Below are 27,098 nucleotides of genomic sequence, written 5' to 3'. Positions count from 1 at the left end.
TGAAATTATTATTATTATTATTATTATTATTATTATTATTATTATTATTATTATTATTGCTGTATTATATACAGAGGGTCAAGTAGTAAAGTAAAGTCAAGTAGTTTTAATGATTTTTTAAATGATTGATATGTCACATTTTTAGAAAGACGGATACTGTAGTTGTTGGTTACTTATTTAGTATGTTAAAAACTCTGTCGGGGTGCACGACAGTAAACTCCTTTTCGATCCAGTTGCTAGGATACCAACTCATGATCCCGCCTCTTTAACCGAGAAGAATGTTTCTGATTGGTCCCAGTGATCCTGCCGTCAAGGCACAGCAGCTGCAACGACGAAGCGAAAGTAAACCAATAACCGGACAATAACATTTGGAGTACTAGGTGTGGAGAGAAATAGTTGTGTATTAAAAGAAATAAATAATTATTTAATGCACCCAACTCAGAAGTCTCACACAAAGAGGGGGCATGCTTGTAAGTTGTATCGTTTCGTTTTAATGGAGACAGCGCTGCTAGCTTGATCAGGCTGAATAACGTTGCTGTTATCTGCAAACATCGTAGGTAGCAAATAATGGCTAACGTTTCTATTTCCAGCCACTTAAAGCTAAGTTAGCGTTAGCTCAAGATGACTTGTTTCTTTTTTGTCCATGAAGATGTATTCGTGTTATGGTAGTAAGCTGCTAACCAAATCACTCGGGTCAAAATGTTGTGCCACCGACAGCTGAGTATCTATTGTTGTCGTGAGGGTAAAGTCAAAAGTAACCTAGCTTTATAGGTTAAGGTTAGTTAGCTAGTTCATTTTAGTGTTTGTGGGTTAGTTTTTCTTCGTGGTATGCTGAGCTTGTTTGTACAAAATGACCGTCAGACACTGAAACAGAGACTGATTGCTGATTGCACTTTGTTTTGTACACGACTCACCCCAACGAGTTGTCAAGCTTCATGACCCGAGAAAGTGGACCCAATAAAGTCCAAAAACACCTCTTTAACTTTTACTGGCTGTTCTTACCGAGGTCTGAATGTAGCTTCTGTGCGAACACAGACACACACATTTTAGTGTTTTATTTGGCTCTAGTTGTAGGTAGCTATATCACAACTTGGTAGGCATGTATTAAAACATAAAAAATCACGCAGCTTCTCTCAACATGTGAACATTTTTCTTCTCAAGCAGCTGTTGATTCATCTTGTCTGACCTGTCAAAGATGGATGAAGCAATGGATTCTCAAAGAAGGTAAAGCAGTCAAGTGAGCATTAGGATTGAGTGTGCTCAAGTTTGTAAATAAGGAATGTGCATTTACTTGGTTAATTAGGGGTCACAAAGTGCACTTGGGCAAAAGGGCAGATGCAATGAGCTTGCAATGGATAATATTTGACTGTGAAACTTTGTTCTCTCTCTGTTCTGCTGCAGTGTGACTGCTGATATCAAGCCAGATGGTTTGAAGAAGGATGTTCCAAAAACAGACCTTACAGATGAAAAGGATGATCTCTTTTGTGGACCTCAAAAGCATGACAAAGACTGTGTAATAACAGGGGACACGCAACATGACAAAGCATCTGAAAATTCAGTGGATGGTGGGTCTGCAGGTGTGCTGGATGATTCTGGTCTTGCTAGCAGCAGAAGTAATACAGCTCAAACACACTGTTCTAACGGGCAGAAATCTAAGAGGCCCAGTTCACCTGGTCCTGTAAAAACAACCTGTGTTGCTGCACACTCCCCCAATCCAAAACTCACCCTCTGTCTTAGTTACAGTCCAAGGAAGGGTGTAAGCACATCCAGTGATGTGGAGATGTTGAGTCCTGACAGCCCTGTCTGTAAAACGCTGCTTGTCAACAACTCTTCAGACAGGGATCATGATGGCAGTGCTTGTGTGGAGGACTCTGACTGTGCAAAGGCTGAGGTAAAGGAAGCTCAGCAGTTTGTCAAAGACTCTGATTCTCTAAGTTCGGCCAAAGAAAGAGTCCATCAGGTTGTCGTGGGAACTGAGGGTGCTGAGATGGCAGAATGCAGTGGCTCATCTGATATGAGCCAGGACTTAATTGGAAGCCAGTCAGGTGCAACTTTTGAAAGGTACCTCAACATTTTCACCTCTCCCTGTGCCACTTTTTTTAGGATTGATGAATCACATTTCATATTGTGTGCTAGCTCCACTATGCTCATAATATCCTCCAGTAATACTATAGTACACTGTTCTTCTTTTGTTCTGTACAGTGTGTCATTCGCATTGCATAACATGGACAGAGAATGGCTGGGGACACCCATAGATGAGCTGAACAGAATGCCCCAGTGTGCCCCCCCTCTGTCTCACCTGAAAGTAGTGCCTAACCACACTGTCACAGTCAGGGTGAGTTAGCAACTACTACTTCTGTTTGTGTTCTTTGTTTCTATGTGATTGTTGCAGTCAGAAAAACAAGCATGCAGATGTGAGTGGGCCTTGTATGGTGGAATTACACTTGGTGTTTTAACGGAGGAAAAAGTGGGAGAGAGAATGTGAAAGAGGTGGTTTAGACACTGACAGTGGGAATGAGGAAAAGGGAGACAGTGCTGGGCAATGCGAAGTCATCCTCCATGATCCCCTTAGGGCCTCTTGTCAGTAAAGCTCCTATCAGACTGTGTCCTCCTCTGTTAGTCCCACAGGAACAGTGTCAGTGCTGCTGTGGAGCCACTACTTTTTCTAAATATTACCCAAACTTGACTCTTCCCATCAACCCCATAAATCAAGAATGATATTGGATTTTAATTACTGCTTTTTGTCAGTCAAGTCTTTATACAAAAACCTATTTGAGCTGTTCAGTCAGCCAAAGCCAGAGGTGGAACATGTTTGTAATCTGACTTTTTGTAAGACAAATAACAAGCTTGTATGCCCCTTATGTATTAAAAAGAGGCATCACGCCTATTAAGCAATCTCATTAATTGTTTTCAAAGGAAAAGGGTCCATAGTGTTAAAGCCTAAGTGGCTATCCTTGTTAATTCCACAACATCAGTGCCATACCATGTCAGCAGGGGGAAAGTATCTAATTTATTGCTGCTCTGTAAACAGCAGTTGCTTGTGAGGACATAATTTTTCCCTGCCATTTTGTTTCCCTGTTACAGACAGATCTCCTCAGAGAGGGAGAAGTCCCTGTCCCGTACCCCACCAAGTTTAAAGACGCGTGGGATGATGTGTCTGTGAAGATGCCCTGCTCTGAGAAGAATCTGTTTCCTATGGAGACTGAGGTATACTAGTTGTAGTCCTGCTCTTAAGCTGCATGACAGCATTTAATCCAAACATGCCGATATACAATAAGGTTAGTTACTGCAGGAACATTGTTGTAAAAGTAATGTGTGTTTTGTTTTGTCATGTAGGATGGAGGTGGTGTCCAAAGTCGGTGGGAGTTGATCCACACTGCCCTGCAGGGAGGGTTCAAAAGTTCTCTGGATGTGAGGGTAAGACAGCTTTGCTGGGCTGGGCTGAAGTTTCTGTCCCCAGTGATATACCAAAACGTAGGAAAACAGCTAACTGTCAACTTCTCCCTTCCCCCTATGTTAGCAAACAACAAAATTGCACATTACATCCATCATCTGGTGAGGACGGGACAGACACTTTACTCTCCTTGGTCTCAGCAATTCAGCAAGCCTCTGTTCTGGCACATCCTCCTCTCCATGATTACTTATATTGTGTTTCAGTAGATCTTTACACACCATTAAGTTTGTAAATGAGAGACAGCAGAGAGTGAATGGGTGACATAAAGTTAGTTTCTCAACATTACCGAAACACAGTGCTGAGCATGTCTGAGTAGGCATACGTCTTAATTTTGGCAAGAAGCTTTGATTTTCCCATCCACACTAAAATGTGAGATGTTTTCCACCCTGTCAGTATTTCTGAAAGCATTGTTTTTGGGTGTGAAAAGTGCCAGCTTAGTGTGGGTGGAAGGCCAAAACAGAGAGGACAAGATGCCTTTTCAAATTATTCAAATTTAACTAATGGTATTGGCTAGTAAAATTGGAATGTCCCCCTCAACTAGTATGTTGCTCATCTAGACAGCATGTCTTTGATATTGGAGAATTTTTGTTCATAAAATATTCAAATTGAACTGTCCCAGCAGTTTCAAAGATACAAAAATAATTCCATAAACAACCACAGGGTGGCAGAGTTTGCATAGCTTGTTTTATCAGCCATTAAAAGAAGGCTTGGGATCCGATCCTATATGTTTTTTCTGCATTAAACCTGCTGTTAATCTGCTGCCATAAAGCAGATATGTATGAATTTATATATTTCACAAATTCATAAAATTTCTATGAATAAATAACTCCTAATTTCTCTCTTCAGGATGCAATATTGAGATACAACACAGCCCATGCAAAGAAGTGGGACTTCACTGCCCTGAACCTTCTTTGCACAGAGGTAAGTTGCATAAAACATATGACTGTTACCTGTTTTTTTTTTTGTTTGTTTGTTTTTTGAGGGAGGGCTGGTAAACAAAAGATAGCAGAAAGACTGAAATGGCTTCCTTAAAGCCTATTGAACATGTTGTATTGCCAAAACATTTCTTAGCCATGTTAGGCTTGTTTGAATGGGAAACCTTAATAAGAAAAAATTTACCGCAATGAAAAATAAAGCAAAAGTTGATACCAAACTAGAGTTGTTATAGCAAGGGGAGCCTGCTTTTCTCTGTTTGCCTGTAAGCCCATCAGTGTGCGTCGTCCCCTCCCAAGTACCTTAGGGTCTCATAGGAGCAAATATGTATCATACAGTTAGGACAGATGAGCACAGAGCATGGCGGCAGCAGCTGTTGCAGGTAAACCAGGGGAACGTCTCTCTCTCTTTCTGTCTCCCTTTACTTTAACACTCGTTGTTTAGACAGATAGGGACTGTCATTACGTGCGTATTGTCAGAGAAACTTATTCCCATGTGGGATGAATATTTACCTGTCTTTCATTGTTATGACACTACTTATTAAAACGGTTTAATGAATTTAGAATTTCCAGTTAACCCTTCAGTCTTTTTTACAGAATCTTACAGATACAGTATAAGTAGTACTGCCTGTGCACTGGCAAATAAATTGGCAACCATTTTGATAATCTACAAATCATTAAAGTAATTTTTAAGAAAAAAATTCAGCTTCTCAAATGTGAATGTTGTCTGGTTTTCTTAATTGCCTGTGATGGTTAATTGAATATTTTGGGGTTTTGGACTGTTGCTCAGCCAAAACAATTCATTTTGAGATGTCACCATGGGCTCTGGGAACTTGTGATGGACACTTTTTGCCATTTGTTGACACTCCAAACACCAAACAAATTGATCAAGAAAACAATTGGTAGATTAATTGGTAAGGAACACAATAGTTGGTTGCAGACTAACTATTATTATATTACCACCCAAAGTGGCCAAAAAAAGAAGTCTATGAATGGATAGCAAATCAAATTCAGCCAGAAGCCTTTGGTTACCTACATTTAATCAAAGCACATAGTTTGTTGTCAAATTCTTTCTGGGTAAGTTCACGTCTTGTTTAGAGCTACTATGAACAAGATAATTATTCTAATGGAGCTCTTACAATTAAGTGGAAGCATTTGATACATATTGTGGTCCAGTCAGATATCTAGTGTCTGTCCCTTCTCATCACTGATTACTCAGATAAATACAGACCTTTCCAAAATGGGCTTTTTTCTCCTCTCTGAATTCATTTTTTAGAGTAAAGCAGAGAGCTCGCTGATCAATAGCCGTCTCAGCCATTTTATAGCTTAATCCAATTTAATTAAAAGGACCCATTAAATCTGTAAGGATGCTAAGTAAGGCCAGCAGGAAAGTCGCCCTTCCAGTCTATTGCGTCAGCGGAACCAGCCATCCACTCACTGGCCTGAGTGAGGTATTTCCCCCTCTCTGTCACTTCTTTGCTGCCACGGCATTTTTTTAAAAGAGGAGTGGTGCTCACAAAAGAAGGACAAGTGAAGGTTTTAATATCAAAAGTTAACAGAATTCAAAATTGAGCTGCAAAAGTTAGTCGATTAATTGTTTAGTTGTATTATTGTATTATTGGTATTACATTAATCGCCAACTAATTTGATAATCTAAAAAATGCCCAAATTCTCTGAATCAAGCTCTCAAATGTGAATATTTTCTGGTTTCTTTAGTCTTTTATGACCAAAAATTGAATGTGTTTGAGTTGTGGACTGATAGGCAGGACAAAGGGAGATGTTTGAGGACGTCACCTTGGGCTTTGGGAAACAATTAATCAAGAAAGTAATCAACAATGAAAATAATCGTTAGTTGCAGCCCTAATTCAAAATTTATAAAATGTGCAGTCATTAGCAAAAATGAAACATTGTTTTATTTGCAATATAATCACTGAATTTACATTTCTAATCAACACATAGATGTATTGAATAATATGAACAGATGCAGAATACCTACTGGTTGCAACTATTTCCTGTCAGTTTAATTGTCAGTTGATGGATGCAGGGTGAGGGGGTATTCAGAGCATCATGCCAACACTTGAGCAGAAATGATTAACAGCTGCCATTCAACAGCAGACATGCACCACCCGAAGTGATTTATCTTTCACACATAGTCTAATGTAGTGAAGAATCACATGGACTGAATTTACAGCTATTCGCTGATGTAGGGCCACCCAACTGATGAATAACTGCCAGAATACATTGTACTGCTTCTCTGTTAATGCCTTTTTGAAATATGTACTCATATTCTGTTGTAGTTTTTGGTGAGTTTGAATCCTAACTGTTCTACTCCTGAGTCAAGAACACCTAATTAAATCTGGAACAACATTTGTGCAACACTGTGGTAATTGTCAAGAGGTACATTGCCCCTGGGCCAGTGATTGACACTCTGCTCAATGTGTAATAGCCATAGGGAGGAAAAAAAGAGTTATCCAAATTAGGGCTTGTCTGTAAATTGTCTTAGTGTTTCTCCCCTGCCAAATGAAACTGTCACTGTGTCACTTTCTGATGAATGTCTGAGGGCTGAGCAGGAAACCAGTCCAGGAGTAAGTACGGCTGATGTTCCAATGGAGTTCATGAACATTCAGCAGCAAGACAACAACACACTTTTCACTCTTCTTCTCACTTCTGTGCTTTGTCGCTTGTTTCTCTTTCTCACAGTTATTTTAAAAAGTGTAGAAATGCCAGTTTGTTTCCTAAACCCTTGCTCTTATAATAAATATGAAAACAAATATATTATGTTTACTTAATGCATTGAAAAACATTTTCTTGATCCTCTAAATTAAAATGTGAAATCAAGAGTTGCGTAGGTGGAGCTGCCAGGAAATGAAAATAACTTGTTAAGAGCAGAATGGATGGCAGATCAGAGTGCAATTGATCATTAGCTTATGCAGCTGTAAATCTGGGCTGTCTTGCTGGAACTCATATACAGTATATCGATGTGAAAGGTAAAGTTTGTGTGTGTGTGGAGCCTAACCTGTGTGTTACCTTTGCGGCCGGCTGCTCTAGCTGTAGAAAGGCTGGGGGGATCATCTTTCTACCCTCACCCTGCCGCATCACCAACTACCATCTATTAGTCCCACAGGAGCGCTTTATGATGTCTGCCATCTCATTACTTCTGACAGCATTTAGTCAGACCTGCTCTACAGCCATATAAATGCCCCCCGACCAAATCGCCCACCAAAGACTTCCTGTTGGAAATCAAGCCACTCTGCCAATCTCTCCACAATTGGTCATTTGCATTTGCTCCAGAAGGTCCATTTAATCAGTGCAAGCTACCCCGCTTACCTTGATAGAATAAGGCAAGTGATTGATGACAGTGACATTCGAAGCCAATACACTCATAAGTGATTGCGTTGTAAATCTGGGTCTATGATGGAATAACTGGGTGTTTATTTTAGAGGGTACTGCAGATGGATGCTGAGGTAAGCTATAGGCTGAAGTATGGATGCCTCGGCTGTGGCAGGCTCGGTGCCAGATTGATGGTAGTTTCTTCTGAAACAGGTTCTGTGTAGCGAGTAGCAGCATTTCTCTGCAGCATTTCTTCTTATTCTTTCACTGCTGAAGTAAAGCACAGGGTTGGAATTATTGATATCCGAGGAGAACCCCGTAACAACAATAAACCACTGTTATCTTTACCGACACTGATTCTTCTTGTTGGATATGAGACAACTGAGTGTTTTTCCTTAGATATTGGTTACTGTTATTGGGTTACAACCTCAGACTTACCGTCAAACCATTATTAGACCATTTCAACGTTTCATTAAGTCATTGGAGGCTCCTCATGTATTTTTGGGCTGTTCTGTCTCTTTTTCTAAACCTTACCAAACCATAAAAGAAATAAATAAATAAAACACTTAATGGAGAAAACAAAATGCTGAGCTCTGACATTTCACTGTATTTCCAGTTGAAGCAGAATTATAAAAATAGAGGCAATGTAGGGATGAACTGTCATAGTTGCAGTTTTGTCATAAATCTACCTGCTGTATATAAAATAAGGTATGACTGAATAATTTAATTTTAAAGTAAACTTATAAGGAACAAACAAAAAAGCAACATTTTAAAATGTATTAATTGAATGTATGTATTAACTAACAAGGTAAAAGGTAAAAATGAATAAATCTTTCAATGGGTTGCAACTTAAATTGATCTTTTACTTAACATTTGGGTTGGAAAAACCGGCGGTATTACAAACCAATATGTCACTTCAGATCTAATCAGTCTGGCTGCCGGGTCTGAGTAACTGCCTGCCTAACTAGGCAGTCAGCTCCACAGAGATATCCCATTTAACAATATTTCTGCCTGTTTTTTTTCCTTCTCTCCAGTATCTCGAGCATTCTGAGGTTCAACAACTTTTTGAGGCCGTTTTACCAGCCATGGTCGACCTGGCACTCAGTGCTCCTAGCCTCTGCACGATGGTAAGTGCAGTTTTGTATTTTTTAATATGCACAGTGTGTTAAGGGGGTTTTGTGGATGTAGGTGTGTTAAGTCAGCAGGGAGGAGGAAAAAGGTTTAGATGGTGTATGTTGTGCAGGAGCAGCTCCTGAGCTACAACTGGTAGATAATAAATGCTCCTTTTTGGATCCATATCAGGAACTGCTTCATTAGAAAAGAGGGCTGAGAGAGGAGAAGTCTGTCTCATATCCTGTCATCCAACTGATGTGTTATGCTTGTGCACTTGAGGAATTTCCACTTACTTTTTGCATTCAGTGCTCCACTAAACCGGGGCTGGTTATGAAATTTAAATTCCAGTCTCCTCTAGTGTGATAAAATAAAGTGAGCAATGTATTTTGGGGGATATAGGGTTTGATATCACCCCAATCAAACCTCAGAGGCCCTCTTCTTTTATTCACATTAAATGGAGCTCATCCATGTCACGGATCTTTTAAATGTCATCTCTATTTGTCTTAATTTTCCTTCTCTGTCATCTATTGTAGCGATGTAAGAATTCCAAGATTGCTATTTTTCTAATTTAGTTATCTATTTCATAGTCCTCAGTTCAATTCAATAAAGTTAATTCAGCAAGAGACCACAGTTAGAATGTCATGGATGCTCGGGAGGTGGGGAATTTCTCGTACAGATTTCACCTCAGAAAAGCATAATTTGTAGCATTTTGATAAGCTTTCGGACTCTCTCCGCTTTGTATTTGCAGTATTAAGCGTCAAGGCTAATGTTTAAGTGTGTGTTATTAGAGCTGGTATTGATTTGCTAACTGGGCAGCCTTGGGAGGCTCTTTAGCTCTAATCAGTGAAGATAGATGGGCCCCGTGTGTCTGACTGAGCGAACCTGGGAGAGAGCAAGAAAACCAGGACCTTAATTACTATCACCCATTTACTTAATGGAACTCCCCATGTCTCTTCTGCTTGCTAGATTGCTAAACTAATTATCTACCCCCATTAGCCCTCAGACCTACAGTACTGCACCCACGTAACCTTGTATGTTTCTTCAGGGTCTCTGCTCATTTTCCATTCTGATCTCCAGTCCCTCAGCGTTTGTCTCTTTGCTTTGACACCACATCTTTACTCACTACTGTGTTTTTATTGTGATTTGAGTCATCTCTGATTTTCTCTCTTTTTCTCTTTCTAGCCTATCCCCCTACTGAAGTCACGGATGAACCATTCCCTGACTCTGTCTCAGGAGCAAATAGCCTGTCTTCTGGCCAACGCCTTCTTCTGCACATTCCCCCGACGCAACTCTCGCAAGTCAGAGTACTGCAATTATCCCGAGATTAACTTCTACAGGTAAAGGCACACTCTCCCTTGCAGATAGACACGAAACAATGATCAGTAAGCTCACTAGAGTAATTGAGTGGGTGGCAGTCGTTTAGTATTTTGTACACAAAATGAGATTTGCCCCTTGAGTCCTTCGCTGAGTCCCCTTACAAGCCATTACTTTTAACAGGAGATTGAGTATATCTTTGCAGACTCAGATATTGATCCTGATGTAGCCTCATTGGTGTAGCCCAGATCTCCATGCTTCAGGAAGAATAAGAGAAGTTTGCTATGCTGTCAGACAGGAGCCAGATTAGACTCATTATACTTTTTCTAGTTCTCGGTGACTGTGGAACATGTCGCCAAGTCTTTATTGGCATGATCATTACTAGGGCTAGTTTTCAATAGTGTTTTTCTTAGTAATTGGGCATTGAACACAATTAACAATATATATATATATATTATTATTTTCACAATGAATTTAAACTATTTATTACAAGCTGGTAGAATGTGTAAAGATTGAGTGTCTCTGTTTGTAGTGATTCTACCATACAGAAGAAACTAAACTGATTTCCATAAGGGGGCACTACTGCCTTGAAAACCCCTAATAGATCAATCTGATGTTTTTACTCAGCTAATAAGTGCTGTGTCCAGGAAGTCCAGTGCAGCACTGGAGTTTAAAATGTCCTCTGCTGTTGCATGCAGTGGGTCATAAGAAGGTGAACTGATTGTATCTGGCTGTTCAACAGAGTAGCAGCATTGGTTTTTTTGTATTTATTTCTTAACAATGAGTGCAGGTTTAACAGACATTTTCAAGGTCTACTCACATTTCCCTGCTTTTGACATTCTGTTGTATGTTCAAAATTACCCTACATCTCCAAAATTCTTGAGAAACTGGTTTATGAACAACTTCTCGAACTTTTGAGAAATTTAAATCGAGATTTCACAAGCTACATAGCACTGAAACAGATCTTCTAAGGGTTACAAATGGCTTATTAATGGCTGCAGACTCTGGACACTGCTCTGTACTGGTGCTGCTTGACCTTAGGGCAGCATTGGACTCCATTGATCACGCTATGCTAATTATTAGACTTAAGGATTAGGTGAGCATTTATGTAAAGGCCCTGGAGTGGTTCTCCTCCTATCTGTCAAATAGAAAAATTTTTGTCTCAGTTGATTCATTCATCTCTACAACTGCACAGACAATATGTGGCAAAACTCAAGGATCAATTTCTGGACCAGTTCTGTTCTTTCTGTATATGCTACCGTTAGGTCATATCATTCATCATCATAACATCTCATTTCACTGTTATGCAGACGATACAAAGTTATATCTCTCCATTAAACCCTCTGAATGCAACAAGCTGGCCACAGTCCAGAGCTACTTAGCTCATGTGAGAGACTGGATGTCACAAAACTTTTTGCAGTTAAACTCTGACAATACAGAGGTGCTTATCATCGGCCCTGAGCACTTCCATAATCAAGTTCAACCACTGCTTGGTTCCCTTATCCCAAATATTAGGGGCACTGCTAATAACCTGGGTGTTATCTTTGACAGTGAGCTACACACAAAACATTGGTACAATCATGTTCCTGCCAATCAGCAATATTTCCAAGATCAGAGCAATGTTATCTTTTAGCAATAGAGAGAAAATTATTCATGCTTTTATTTCCTCTAATGTGGACTATTGTTATGCCTTGTTTACCTCTCTCAGTGCCCAAGCTGTAGCTCAACTTCAGATTGTGCAGAACTCTGCAGCCAGACTTCTGATGAAGACCAAACGCTGTTCTCACATCACCCTAGTTTTATCTTCTTTGCACTGATTACCAATTTCCTTTTAGAATCCATTTTAAAATCTTACTCATGACCTACAGGGTTTTACATGGCCAGGTACCAGAGTACATCAGTGAGCTCTTAACTTAAGGCCTCTTAGATCTGCTGGGTCAGACCCGCTAGCTGTTCCAGAGTCTAGGTTAAGGTCAAAGGGTGATCAAGCTTTTGCTGTACTGGCACCTCAGCTTTGGAGCAGTCTTCCAGTTTGTATTAGATCTGCTGATACTGTTCCTGTTTTTAAATCCTATCCTAAGACACATTTTTACAGACTTGACTTGTCACCTGACAACAAGTCTTATTTGTTTACATAATACAGCTCTGTTGTGCTGATTTTTAAGTTTATTGCAATAATTTCACTTGGATGATTTATTTGTAAATTTCTTTTATATGGTATTTTAATGGTGTGCTTGTATATTGCTGTTCTTGTATTTTTCTTATAATTGTGATTGTTTTTTTATTATTATTATTATTTTTGTTGTGAAGAGTTGGTTCAACATATTACAGGGAAAATGTAATTCCAATACTCCCACTCATTTGTTTATTCTAATGCCCCCACAGCCCTCCGTCAGCCCTTCAACCACCCTCACCAGAGCTGGAAACTTGCAGGCATTTGATTTTTGTCAAAGAGCACATTTATGTTTTTTTTAAGAGTTGTGAGGTAATATTGCATGCTGTAACTGCCCGTGTCACCTTATAGACTTTGGGATGGGACTGTGGGCAGAGAATCTCTGTGAACACCATGTTTTTGTTGTTTTCTTTGTGTGGGAGTAAGTTTCAGAGTGTAGGAGTGTTAAATTGGTGTTCTCTGTGTCTACCTACTCAGAACCAGCAGTCTGTTGAGAGAGCCTTGGATGGCTAATTGAAACAAATTAATGTTTTGACAGACTGTGTTAAGGTATACACCCGTCTACTTACTGTATCTCTGGCCTCTCATTATCTTGAGTTTTCTGTTTTCTGGTGGGAATTTTTTGTCATCTCACCTCATGATAATAGCTAGAAAGTGGAGATGTTGTGTGCTGGTGAGGTGGAGGTTGATAATACAGTTAAAGTAAGATTTTGTTACCAGCTCTATTACTGTATTTACAGACTGTAGTCACCTCACACTGGACATAGTCCAGATTTCATCTCAACTCAATTTTCCCACATTTCTTTGAGGCACCGTTTCCCCATTAGTGTGTAATAACTTCCGGTCTTGTCGCCTGACAGACTCGGACATGTTCAGTTTGGTTTTACCTTATTATGATAGTGCTTATGCTCCTTGCAGAACATAAAGGGTATAATTTTGATATACCCTGCAATCTGCATAGGCCCTAACTGCTATGTTGGAGTCTAATTAGCCATCTGCTCTCCCTTGGGGGTCGGGTGGTATTATTTTATGAATCCCGGCGATGATCGTATTGATCATCTCTAATTTGGTTCACATTCCCTCCTTCAACTCCCTTATTTTTATCAGAACCGTAATCGTATGCTCACAATCAGTCATCTGTATGAGTGCATGATATCTGCCTCCACATCAAACGTTAGTGGCGGGCTAAGTAAAGAGGCCTCTGTAATAATGTAAGCATCGATTCCAGTTGCAGGGCTGGCTGTTTCAGACCCACGCCAGAACACGGTTGCAGGCACTCGGGCCTGCTTCACTATCAGCATTTCTGCCTGCAGTGAAATACAGGAAAGAGCAAGAGGAGGGAAAAAAAGTCTTGGTGTTTCTGAGAAGATGAGACAAGACAAGACAACCAGTGCAGTCTAAAATGGGCCGTGGATCGTTACTGGCCCTCCCTTTCCCCCTGTAATTGAGGGAGTGTCCGTCACTTTGCTTATCGGCTACAGTAGCGCTCTGTCTTGGACAGGCAGAGCAGCAAGCAATTTGCTGATTGCTGTTTTGGCAGAACTGTCAAGGATTGTCCTGCGTTAAGTGATGGATAGATTTGAGGGGGAGGAAAGAAGGCAGAGACTTATCTCTTTAGCTTGTGTTTTCCTCTGCTTGAGAAGAAAATGGCATATGAAAACCTGTTTTAACAATTTGGTCAACAATGAAAGCTCATTATTAAGAAATAAATCCTCTTTTTTTTTTTGTTTGTGAACTGAGTGACCATGTGTGACCTAGCTCATTTGGATGAAAATAGCTCAATTGGTAATGATAAAACTGTCAGAAAACTTGTTTCCTGGTGCACCTTATATAGTAGATAATGTTACAGTGGAGAAGGCAATAAGTTAAAATAATTATTGCTACATTATATTTTGTTACTATATCTTTCGTATTAGTTGCTCTTGTCTCAACAAGGTATGACTAGTGGCTATACTGGAAATCTCAGCCAGATCCAGCAGTGTTTCACTTACACTTACACTCTCTCATAGGTGGGTTGTCCTCCAGGTTACATTATACCAAACTGACACTGACTAAGGGACTTGGCGGTGTTCACAGAGCATGAGTAAGGAATTAAAATGGGGGAAAAACACATCTGATATGCAGGAATGGTCTTGAATACATTCTCACTGAAGGGCTTTTAGTGCATTACATTGTTAATTTCATTTGTCCCCTATGTTTTATTTCTTCACTCCTCTGGGTAGAAAGTGGTAGGAGGGAAAGATGAATGGAGAACTGTGATTAGTCATCAGCTTAGGTCGCTTTTAATGGAAGGAGAGCACCAGTATGGGGTGATTTAAGCTGTCCACCCAATGCTCTCTCTCCCTCCTCCCTCCACCCTAGTTTTTATGGTAACTGAAGAACTGAAACAGAGCCTCAGGCAGTGCCATTGTATGAAGGATGGAGGTAGATGGGAGAGACATCGTGCCAGTTTGAAAGATTGACCTCACTCATGACATGCCATAGCATGCTTGTGCAGCGAGCTACAGATAATGACCTTGAGTGAAACATTAAAGCCTCTTGTCTGCTAAAGTGTAACAGATCATTTTATTTAATATATAAAAAATAAATTTTAAGACTAAAGTTAGCATTTTCTTGGCTCGGAGAGTTTCAGATGTACTATTTTAGAAAGTCGGTACCCTACAAAACTCTTTTTTTTCTTTCTTTTTCAGGTTGTTTGAAGGCTCTTCACCAAGAAAAATTGAGAAACTGAAAACTCTGTTCTGTTACTTCAGGAAAGTTACACAGACCAGTAAGCATTAAAAAAATCTGTTGCAAATGTTGAAACTATTGCTTCTCTCCATGTTTTTCAGTATATGAACATTTTTGAATATGTTTTTTTTTTCTTTTTTTCAAGGGCCCAAGGGTCTTGTGACATTCACAAGACAAGTACTGAGCAATCCTCCAAACTGGGAAAGGTATTACTCTCTGTTTTAATTTAATGATTTGCTGATTTGCATCTGTTAACTTGAATTTAAATGAAATAAAATTAGGATTTGTGTCATAATCCATACACAATGATCCATATTAAAGGAGATATGTTTTCCGAATTAGTCAAATATTAATTTTACTACATTTTGTTTCAGTAAATATTCTTTTTATATGCAGTGACACTCCAAAGGTAGTTAAAATGTATCAAAAATCATTTTAGTGCCCCTACAACTTGATTAAACAACTTTGAATTGAGTTGGTTTTACTTGAGTAGACCAAAGAGCATTCAGACAACATCAACACAACATCAGATTCTTCTTCAGAGAGATCTTGCTATAAGAACAAAATGATGGCAGCATTGTGCTGTGGGAAGGATTGTGAAACTGAACGGTGTTAAACTACAGATACATTCTTGTGGAAAGACGTGAGGTTGAGGCAGCATTTTATGTTCTATCAAGACAGCGACCAAAAACTTACAACCAAATCAACATTTCAGTGGCCCAGGCAAAGCTCAGACTTGAATCACAATGAAACTCTTTGGAATGATGAACGCTTCACAGATGGTTCACACATACTCCCCATCCAACTTCGCAAAGTCTCAATAAATCTGCCTTATAGAATATGGGGGAAAATTTAGATATGTGGAACATATCCAAGGAAGTTGAAGAAGTTGAAGCTGTTGCTCCAAAAAAGGTCCCAACAACGTAATGACTAGAAAAGTTTAAGGAGATCTGTATAATCTTATTTTATTCAAATAACTCTAGAAGCATTGTTTCCTGACATTTCTGTTCCTTCATGTGTACTACCCCAACAAATACTAATTAACCTCATGTATAAGAAAGCACTATTTCTATTAAACCTCTGTTTTTTTTCAATACATGCACATTTTGCTGAAGCTTGTTGTAGCTTTACCCCTTTACCAATTAAATACACATATTTTGGTAATTACTTTTTGGTGAAGGGGTATAACTGGAAATTTTGCGATCTTTTTTTTTTGTCAAGCTCCCAGACTCAGCTGACACGCCTACACATCACTTGTGAAGGGACGATTGAGGATGATGGATATGGGATGCTGCAGGTAAGAATTTCTTTACAGTTTTGCCAAGTAAACTACTTATTAACCTGGCGGCATCATAAAAGTCAGACCCTCTCAATCATAGTAAAAACTTTCTGCCTTTTTGTAAAAGTGGCACAACAAGCTCAGTGTCAAGATTGCTGGTTTTTAGTGTCAGATTTGATGTAGCATGCCTGTTTGGCAACCGTTCCCATAGTCAAACCTAACAAACATGAACCAAAACATGCCTTCCGTCCAGCTTTTAAAAGTCAAACAGACTCTACTGCTCGTCTGAGTCCAACGCCCTCAGCTCAAAACCGGGTGTTTTTGTGCATATCTGTGTACGTTATTGACTCTCTATTTCTCTGCATTGATTCACCCCTCTCCTCGTGCCCCTCAGTGTTCCAGGGCGGTGGGTGCATTTTTTTTAACTCTGCCTGACAGCTGATGTATACACATGAGTAGCTCAGAGAGGCAAGGGTAGGAGGAGAGGACCCTGGGGTGGGAGATGAGGGAGAAGGAGGTGCATGGAGAGAAAGATGACAAGGGTGAGCCAACTCACTGGGGTGACCCAACGTGCCAAGAGTCCTGCAGGCGGATTGATGGTTACCTCAGCAGGCCTGGCATCGGCTGTGTGTTGAGTTTCGATAGGGCAGAGTGGGCTGTCATTCTGTCAGGAGGTGAGATTGAAGGGTGAGGGGGTGAGGTTAGGGGTGAACGAGTGAATGAGGTGAGGAAAACATACACACATGCACATTCAAACACACTCGCTGTCACAGATTGACGCGGATGTGGGCCAGTGAGCAGAACCCTCACCCCTGACAGACTGTTTAAAGAGTGACATTGTGATTGAATGGGCTGTCCTCTTATCCATGCCACAAAAACAAGGAGTGAAGCCCCAGTATCACATCAAAACATTTCCTACATTTAAACAGGAGTCCCAAAAATAACCACAAACAGCTACAGTTCTCCAATGATCTCATCAGTAATTTTGGTTTTATATCTCAGTCTGTTTATTAATGTTAGTTTAGTAGTAACCCCTCGTAAGGAATGCCAACGCATTGACGTCCAATATTTAAAATACTGGAAGTCTGCACCTATTAGAGCAGATTTAGCATCACTGCTCTCTTCACTATTATTAGTACATTTTATTGGTATTTGAATTGTCTCTTTAGTGTTTATAGATTTAATGTGTGTTCCTATGATTTCCTGATTTGATTATTTCCCAGCAGGAAGCAGTGCTATGATGCTTAGACATTTATCTGTATTAAATGACCACAGTGAGTCAGAGATAATAAGGAAACACTAATAGAGTCATTTGTTCAAATAATGGAAGTGTAGTCAAACCTCACAGTTCACCTCAACTGCATCGAATGGATAGGATAGAGGGCAATGTATTGTCTGTGTCATTGTGACTTGCACACCATGCGTAAAGAAGAGGAGAATGTCAAACAGAAGTAATAACTCTCGAGAACTGATGGATTGTGCCATTCATTTATTTATTTTACTAGGTGGACTTTGCAAACAGGTTTGTAGGCGGTGGGGTCACAGGACATGGACTGGTCCAGGAAGAGATCAGGTTCCTCATCAACCCTGAACTAATTGTCTCCCGCCTCTTCACTGAAGCGTTGGAATACAACGAATGCCTCATCGTCACAGGTAGGTTGTCACACACACGTGCTGGACTTTTAGCCTTTCTTAGCAATTAGTCAAGCAGTGTTTTCTGTGGGCACATGGGCAGAATTTCCATGTACAGCTGATGAGTATAGATCATGTGGTTTGGTGACCACAGGATTGCCTCTGCGCACACAGCTGTTTGCAACTTAGTATGAAACAGATGGGATGAGAGTTTAGCACCTTCAGGTCTGATGCTGTGCGAGCTGGACAGTCAGATTGATGTGTCGGCAGTGGTACAGACTTTGTACCAGACTGGAGTGGTGAAGAGGGAGGAGAGCCTAAAGGCCAATCCATTGATGTTCCAACTCTCACCTATCAGGGCAGTGTTAAAAAGAATGACATTGCACGCACAAGTTGCTAAAATTACTCACCTTCGTAGAGTGTGTTGGCTCACCCTTGGGGACCAAGAGGAGACCACAGAGCAGATCCAGATTTCACTGATATCTTACCTGACCCAAGAGTGCTAAGGTATCCCCCAGCAGGAGAGGACATGGTTAGGGGACAGATGTCTGGGCTACCTCGCTTTTCACTCTACCAATGCATCTGGGATTTAGATCAGCATCAGAAAATGGATGGATAGGATGGATAGATGATTATTTACGATTTTCTGTTTCTGTTTTTGGCTCTAAAGTTCTCATAACATGCTCACAGAAAAAATGGCACTCTCAAAGACATCTTTGTGGTGTCTCCCACACACTTTAACACATACACACACACAAAGGGAAAAACTAGATAATAGGACAGGTAATGTTTCTACCCAGTTAAGACTTTCTGTGACAGTGCTTATTGGCCCACAGGGTGCAGGAAGTGGAGCCATTGTAGAGCAGACACACAGTGAAGCATTGCTGCAATGGTATATATATATTTTTAATGCTGTTATGTACCAATTAGCATCTTGTGGATCAATAGTTACAGAAAACTAATGTGTTGTGGTCATATAAGACCAGAGAGGGTTTCTAGTTCTAGTAGTGCTGGATGTGAATAAGGGTTAGTCCCTTTACACACACTAGTATACAGTATATACAGTTGTGCTCATAAGTTTACATACCCTGGCAGAATCTGCAAGGTGTGACCCATTCCTGGTGTCTATAGCTGTGACGATAAAACTCAATTTTGGTCTCATCACTCCAAATAACTTTGTTCCAGAAGTTTTGAGGCTTGTCTAGGTGCTGTTTGGTATATTGTAAGCGGGCTGTTTTGTGGCATTGGCATAGTAACGGCTTTTTTCTGGCAACTTGACCGCGCAGCCCATCTTTGTTCAAGTACCTCCTTATTGTGCATCTTGAAACAGCCAAATGCAACTTTCAGCTGAAGTTGCATGTGGGTTTTTCTTTGCAATCTGAACAATTTTCCTGGTGCTTGTGGCTGAAATCTTTGTTGGTCTACCTGACCGTGGCTTGGTATCAACAGAACCCTTAATTTTCCACTTCTTTATCAGAGCTTGAACACTACTGATTGACATTTTCAAATCTTGGGATATCTTTTTTATATCCTTTTCCTGATTTATAAAGTTCAACTCCCTTTTCTCTCAGGTCCTTGACAGTTCCTTTGCTTTCCCCATGGCTCAGTATCCAGTACAGTCAGAGCAGCCCTGGATGAAATGTGCAGGGTCTCTCAAGAGCTAAGAAACTCATTGACTATTTATACACCGACACTAATTACAATCAAACAGGTCACAGGTGTGGAAACTTACCCTTCATAGCCATATGAGCCTGTGTGCGTCAACTTGTGTGTTTATTATCAGGCCAAACATTCAAGGGTATGTAAACTTTTGATCAGGGCCATTTTGGTGATTTCAGTTATCATTATGATTTAAAAAGGGCAAACACAATTATGTGAAAATAAATGGCTTCACCTGACCACTATCCCTGAATAAAACTAAAGTTTTTAGCATGATCAGTCATATTTTCCAAAAAATGGCCAATATTTCACAAATCCTACCAGGGTATGTAAACTTATGAGCACAACTGTAATTACCAGCAGGAAGCAAATACTAGTACAGTCTAAATGGAGTCAATAGCCCTGGATATATAGTGCATGATATTGCTTGATATTTTCCTTTATAGAAACCTCACACATCTGTACATCACACATGCCTCTGCTCAAGTAGAACTAGAGTCTCCACAGGCTGTATCTGTTGTCCTCAGTACACAGGGCTAAACACACAGGGCTCATTGAGCCCCCCCACCCCCCCATCCCTCCATCGGGTCCGAAGGTAAATCCATCGCATTGATTCACTTGGGACTGCCCAGTTATCCTTCATTTCTCTCTAGCAGAATTGCTCTATTTTTCAACCTCCAACTCACTCTGCTTCGGTCAACCTGTCTAAATGTTCTGCCCTCTCACTCGCCTCCCTCCTCCTCCTCCTCCTCCTCCTCCTCCTCTGACCAGCTTACCTTTTTTCTTTCCTCTCAGCTGTACCTTGCCCACCAGTTGTCACAGAAAGGGACAAACACAGATTAAGATCATGGAGGCACATACTAAATACTGGTAGCCTTTGTACATTTTTACAGCCCAAAAAATGGGAACATACACGTAGGGGTGGACATAATTTAAAGGAACAGTCTTGATGAATTGATCACTTGATTTATGCATCATATTTCATTTTATTGCCACTTCATCTCGTTAGCATAGCAAAGCTAATATTTAACATCCACTTGTCCTGTGTTGGAGCTTGTATTTCACTGGGACATAAAGTGAGCCTTCTGTTTTGCCTTTGATGATACAAGAGGCATCATTATCCTGTTTGATAAACCCATCCTCTTGACATGAGGGCATGTATGCTAACTTGGCTCTGTGTACGTGAGACGTTGGCGTTCCCAGATATCTGTACTTGATTGATTCTCTTGCTGCAGTCCTCTTTGAACATGTGGCCAACAGAAGAGAGAAAGTGCACATGGACAAACAAAATATGAAGAGTTTGCATAGTCTGATGGACACTCCCAGCCCTGTCTGTCTACTGCTGCACATTTCTTGGTGTTTATAGGCTTGTTATGAACAGCAGAGTAACCAAAGGAAGAGCCAGTGTGGTGTTAGAGCCCCTGACTCCAGTAATGTCACCAAACAATCTCACATAGCCACTTCTGTTCGGTAACTGTAAGAATCGACTTCCTCTCAGCAAGCCATGCAATGGCGCCGTGTTGTCTTTTCGTCTCTTCCAAGTCACCTTCAGTGTCCCCCTCCCTGTCTCCCATCATTCTGCCTCCCTCCCTATGTCCCTCCTCCTCCTCTCCACTTAACTTTATTACATTTGGACAGAAAGGAATTTATAACCCAACTAAGGTCATTGCTCCACTAATGGAATGAGCCAGTTACGGCATAGATTCATTAAAACCTTGCACAATATTCCTTGCACGCATCCAGTGTTTCCTCTTTAAGTCTGTTTCTAGACTCTTTATCTCTTCCTGTCTCTGTTTTTCTCTTCTGTTTAGTTAATCACATTTCTTTGTCTTGAGAGGTGTCCTGACATGCGTTTTCTAAGACAGTAGGAACTGAAACGTCTCGCCAGTTTTTTTGTCCATTGGCGTTCTCGGATTGGAAGGTAGAAGGCCACGATGTAATCTAGTGATGGAGGCCTGTATGCCAGGATGCTGTCATGGGCGGTTGCCAGGATAAATAGGATCAAGGTGAAGGAGGAAGGAAGAAGAGGACAGATCTGCTGATGGAGAAAGTGATATGAGCAGCCTGTTCTTTGACGTTAGGAGTCGCTCATGTCGTAGAAATTACTTCATTTGACTGGCTGGACTTGTGACCTCGTCATTATGATTAAAAATAAAACTCAGCTAAGGCTTTACTCGAAACAGAAACATAAGTCTCATTTACCCAATTGCACTGTCAATGCTGTTTTATGTCCTGGCTCCAGTACAGGCTATTTACTTGAGTCCTACTTTGTCATAAAAAGGCACAAAAAAGAAATCACCGTTCACACTTGGACTTCTAGTTTGTTTTTACAGTTGAAGTGCAGGTTGACGATACATGCTTGAAATTAAATCAAGTCAATTAAAAGAAAATAAGAAGTTGTGTTTTACTTCTGGTTTTCAAGTGTGAAATTCAACATTGCTCTTGACATGTTTTCAGCTATTCTTGTTATCGTGGACTATGGACTACAAAACTCTCTCACTCTTCTAGTAGCACATTTAACTCCTACAGTGTGTTAATCATTTGTTTAATTCCTGCTGTTCATTGAAGGATGTTGTAACTACCTCATACCTAATACATAATGCATGGAGCCTTTAAAAGGTAACATTTTCATAACAGATGTGTGTTTACCCCATCAGTGAATGCAGGATACGGTGACGTTTCATGTTTTGCAAACCAGTGTTGGCTTCTTCCGTTCTAACCATTTCTTCCTGTTATGGCTGAAAGCTTTTCATTTCAGACCCCAAAGCAGATTACTTATTAAATCAGTGGCCTTTACTCATGACAATCCAATACAAGCTGATACTGTGTACTCACATGGGGAGCATAGAAGGCACTAAATTTGATTTAAGAAATAAGGCGCTGAAACGGATTTAGGCCCACTGTGTGCTCTGACTGCTGAATACTTAATAATGTCTTTTTTTTCCTTTGGCTTTGTCTGTCTTGTTCTGCAGGTACTGAACAGTACAGTAAGTATTCTGGCTATGCTGAGAGTTACAAATGGAAGGATCACCACAACGACGAGACTCCCAGGTATTTTTCTTTCATAGTGCTATGTCATATTTTTTGATTCTTGCTCTGATAATTTAAAGCCAAAATCTTAAATCCACTAAGAAAAAATTGGAGGAGAGATGGGTTTTAAGTCATTGTCAATCTCATCCCTCTCATTTCTTTTCTTTCATTTCCAGGGACGACTGGCAGAGACGATGTACAGAGATCGTGGCTATTGATGCTCTTAAATACAGGCACTTCTTAGAACAGTTTCTCCCTGAGAAGATGAGCAGAGAGCTCAACAAGGTGAGGGAGATGTCCCAGTCTGTGTTTGAAACAGTGATCGAGAGAATACAGTAAATACACGCTTATACAAGAAACCGATAAGATACAGCTCCAATTCTTGATACCTTCCTAAAGATGTTATTGCCAGTTGATGATAGTTAATGCTGGATATGACAGATATTGTAAATTTTATATTGTTGTTTTTGACTAAAAGCTCATGGTGGTGAACTTTGACATAGTGCCAGATAGCACCTGCAAAGATGTTAATTAAAGGCTCAGTGATCTGTAAGACCATTGAATTTAGCTCAAGGCTACCAACAGCTTTTCTGACCGTGCTACACAACAGCTATTTATATTTATATTACTGTCATTAATGCTGTATATTATACACTTGTGTGCTTTGTTTCATTTAAAACAGGTCTTTTTTAAATTTGCTAATAGTTCAACCTTGTGCTTAAACTTACTTACTTGTGCTTTTTGATGTCCAACCATATTGTTCTCATTACAGCACAGTCTTAATTTCATTTTAAATTCCAAGTCATCATGGAAAAAGATTGATAAAGCTTTTCTTGTGTCTTTTTCTTCCCCACCTTCACTTCCGCCTATCCTCCACATTTATCCCAGGCGTACTGTGGATTCTTCCGAAATAATGCTAACAGCAAGCACCTCTCTGCAGTAGCCACAGGCAACTGGGGATGCGGAGCTTTCGGTGGAGACACACGACTCAAAGGTATCATTTGCTGAATGACAAACATGCTTCCAAAAAAAGGAAGGAAGGAAAAGACTGCGTGCATAGCGACAGATATGAAGAAATCAACTGTTTTTGGAGCTAAAATGTTATTAAAATTTCTGGATTCTTAAGCAGGAAGTAAACAGCAGTAGCTCAGGCAGGATTCACCCGTTCATCTGCACTTCCTGCCTCCCCCTCCCTCACTTAAGCCCCTGCTGAAGGACACTCAGCTTTCCTGCTTATCTACTGTACGGCACAGTCAAAGACTCCGGTCTCTCTCAAACCTCCTTCTGGTCAATTAGTAGCTCTCCCAGGGTGTCACTCATCCGTTGCTTCCCTCCATTTATTGATCAGCTGACACACATTTATGTTTTCCATTAAAAGGGCGATTGATTACAGGGAAGGGACACCATAAATCCCGGCTGATGCAGGTCTCTGTGGGCTTACACAACATCACTCTTCATAAGCAGGGGCCTCCTTACTGTCCCCTTGAGTGCTACACACTGCAAATTTTAGCCTGTTGTGGACACATTTTCATAAACTTAAAGTTATTTTATACTAATACTACAAGTTACTGCTGTGTTAAGTGTGGATTCATTGAGGCTATGCTAAAAACACACATCTTCCATAAATGTCCTGTATTATGAATGCAAATGAATGTTTTGAGATTGGAGTAACATTTTTATGTTGGCGTACAGTTTCATTTAGAATTGAAGGTGTTAATTTCCCTCTGCAGCTCGCTATAAATAGATATACCGGACTTGTCAAAGTCCCCGAGGATGATATTAGCTTCCGGGGACCCCCGCCCATTAGCCCTGGAATTAGCATAGCGGGTATTTTTAGAAGGCAATAACTGTATTTTACATTTTATGAGATGTGGTAGTTACATAAGACCGAGCTGTTTTGTTTGTTGTAAAGATTACAGACCTTTTGCAAATGATGGTTTGTTGTGTGTGTTCATTAATCTGGAATCAATATCCATTCTGTTAAATATTTAAAAGTCTTAAGACCTAATTTGCTAGGGCTAAAAGATTGAGCGCTGTTGATGAGGCAACGCTACCAGTGGTGGATTATTTACTGCTCTGATACAAATTGCCCCCGTCACTCGTGTTCTTTTCTGCCAGAGGCCGTACCTTATCTGGCTTATTGACCAATTACTTAGTTTCCTCCGCTTATTTTCAGTGGTCGATTACATGTTCGTGATTTCATTCTGAAATTGAAGGATCCTAACAATGCTTATATGATGTATTATTGTTGCCTGAATTTTCTTTTTAGCTTTCTTCTTCCCTCTTTATCAGCGCTGATTCAGTTGATGGCCGCCGCAGAGGCTGGGAGAGACGTGGCGTACTTCACATTTGGAGATGCTCAGCTTATGAGAGATGTTCATGAAATGCACACTTTCCTCACAGAGAGACAAGTCACCGTGGGTAAGACTCACACACAAAAACAAACCTTTTTAGTTTTTCTTTCTTTTTTATTATTTTTTTTATTTGTGGGTGTCCAAGCTGCATTTATCATTTTGTTAAAGTCAACCCTGCCTATGTTGAGCTCTTACAGTAGATTACATAATGAACAGGATTGAGATTGTTGGGCTCTTGAGGCTCGTACAGCAGGTGGAGGTTGTCCTTGTTGGCGTCATTACGGGGACAGTACGCATAAATAACAGAACGCAGTCCATCTGTATGTTAAGTTATTCCACCTTATGGAGCATCTCTGTTCCTCAGCCCATCCATTCAGCCTCAGCCGCAGAGTGGATTACTGCCTGAACTGACCCCAGCGTCTCCCCTCCCCCTCTTTTCATTTTTCTTCCGCTGACATTTATTGAAGCCTTTCAGAGAAATTCCCCTCCAGCCATCCATTTCCTAAAGTGGAGCTACAGAGAAAAAGCTCACGGCTTGTGTGCGCGTGTATGTGCGCTTGATTTATAAATGAGCCTGAGCAGGCTTTCATTTTTCTTCCTTTTTTTTTTTTTCCATTGCAATTTCGTTCTCTCTTGCTTGTTCTTTGACTCTCAACCTGTTTGTCCTTTTTGTCTGTTTCTCTCAAATCCTGTTTTATCTCCCTCCATATTTCTTCCCCGTCTTGACCCATGCACCATCCCCTCCCGCTGTCTCTCTTCCTCTCTCTATCTTCCACTCTCTTCTCCACCTTTCTTTCCCATCACAGGGAGATTGTACAGCCTTTTGAACCAGTACTCCAGTTTGGTTTGCAGGAACTGCCGCACGACTCGACCTGACATCACTCTCTACAGTTTCATCTACGAGAACGTCTCTTCCACCGCGACCGCCGTTGCCTCGGACTCCACCAGGGATTCTGGGATGTCCCCTGTAACATTAGACTCTCATTAACAAGGGGAGAGCTGCAACCTAACCTCCCTCCCCTTCTCTGTCTCTCTGTGTTAAAGAGACTCCAGGTTCAGAAACCTCATTCTTGTGCTTACAATCACTTTTTCTCTTACACACACTCCCTTTAAGTTTGTGATCCCAACACACAAACTACCAAAACACAGTTTTGCCTTTCTTGCTGGTGGTATTATAGGAGCCTCGTAGTATGTCACCAAATGTGGTGAAATGTTTCAGACTTATAGCAATAGTAAAATACTGGTTGCTGTTAGGCCTTTCTTTAGTCTAAATGTGATGTGGAATTTTTTGTTCTTAAATATTTACGTTTGATGAAACCCAAATACGGCCAAATATTCCTCATATGCATGATTGTGGACACTTTTCACTCTTAATAATCCAGGACATGATAATCCTTCCTAGTTATCTTGTCTTATATTGTGTTTGCTACTTTTTTTTTGGATGAGTTGTCTTCTCTATTTACCATATACCCAGGCAGTGATGAGGCTCCTGAATGCAGAGAGACGATGAGATGCCATACTGTAGTCTATGCATGGGTAACATTTATTTATCAAATATTCTACAAATATATGCTGCTCTTTTATATCCTTTAGGATGTCTAAGTTACACACATATTGTCCTTAATGCTTATTTTAATATGAGTCAAAACAATTAATAAAATGGTCAGAATCATCATTCATCTTCAAATAAATTCAGTGTTAAGCACAGTATTCCAACTGTATGTACAAATAAAGGGGGAGCAGATATAGAAAGAATTGCACGCAAAATATTATTTTGTTAATGTTTTTACACAACATTTACTTTGGGGATGCGGTTTTGTTTTTTATTATTTACTGTATTTTTGATTGATGGTATGGGTATTATTTAATGATGGTTTCATAAATAGATTAAAGGCTGTAAATGTATTGCATAGTAATGTACTTTAGGTTTTTAGGTTGTACTCTTTTTATTATAATTTCTTAATTAAAATATATCCTGTTAAAATTGTATTTCTCTGTTCAAGTCAATGAGATGTGCTTTATTGCTAAATGGTTAAAATAATGTCAAGAGACCATTCTGCAGTAATCTCAACATGTGTTTTCTTCACATCAGGGTAAT

At 40.2% G+C, this 27,098-nt stretch overlaps 1 protein-coding gene across 4 annotated transcripts; it reads left to right on the top strand.

Annotated features, from left to right (window-relative positions):
- Window positions 1-282: 282 nt before the first annotated feature.
- On the top strand, window positions 283-26,989 carry parga (poly (ADP-ribose) glycohydrolase a). 4 transcript variants are annotated; one of them, XM_042433514.1, is made up of 18 exons: window positions 283-380; window positions 1,165-1,224; window positions 1,402-2,061; window positions 2,203-2,335; window positions 3,085-3,207; window positions 3,337-3,417; window positions 4,301-4,375; window positions 8,751-8,843; window positions 10,012-10,166; window positions 15,007-15,086; window positions 15,192-15,252; window positions 16,268-16,343; window positions 17,831-17,978; window positions 22,589-22,667; window positions 22,823-22,931; window positions 23,535-23,640; window positions 24,939-25,067; window positions 25,807-26,989. In XM_042433514.1, exons 2-18 carry the CDS (start codon window positions 1,196-1,198, stop codon window positions 25,986-25,988), a joined length of 2,319 nt encoding a protein of 772 aa, XP_042289448.1. In that variant the 5' UTR covers window positions 283-380; window positions 1,165-1,195; the 3' UTR covers window positions 25,989-26,989. The 4 variants fall into 4 exon arrangements, with proteins under 4 accessions (XP_042289448.1, XP_042289446.1, XP_042289447.1 ...); XM_042433512.1 differs by having other exon boundaries at window positions 309-470; XM_042433513.1 differs by having other exon boundaries at window positions 309-470; window positions 1,162-1,224.
- Window positions 26,990-27,098: the final 109 nt, after the last annotated feature.

Source organism: Thunnus maccoyii, chromosome 14 (assembly GCF_910596095.1).
Source record: "Thunnus maccoyii chromosome 14, fThuMac1.1, whole genome shotgun sequence".
Classification (NCBI taxonomy): Eukaryota; Metazoa; Chordata; class Actinopteri; order Scombriformes; family Scombridae; genus Thunnus; species Thunnus maccoyii.
The sequence above is the reverse complement of the archived record's forward strand: the minus strand, read 5'-3'. Positions and strand labels throughout refer to the sequence as shown.

Excerpts from the sequence above, each read along its gene's own strand:
- parga (XM_042433514.1), top strand. The coding sequence starts at position 1,196 with ATGGATGAAGCAATGGATTCTCAAAGAAG. Across the intron at positions 4,376-8,750 it reads TGAACCTTCTTTGCACAGAG|TATCTCGAGCATTCTGAGGT; the intron begins GTAAGTTGCATA and ends CCTTCTCTCCAG. Across the intron at positions 8,844-10,011 it reads CTCCTAGCCTCTGCACGATG|CCTATCCCCCTACTGAAGTC; the intron begins GTAAGTGCAGTT and ends TTCTCTTTCTAG.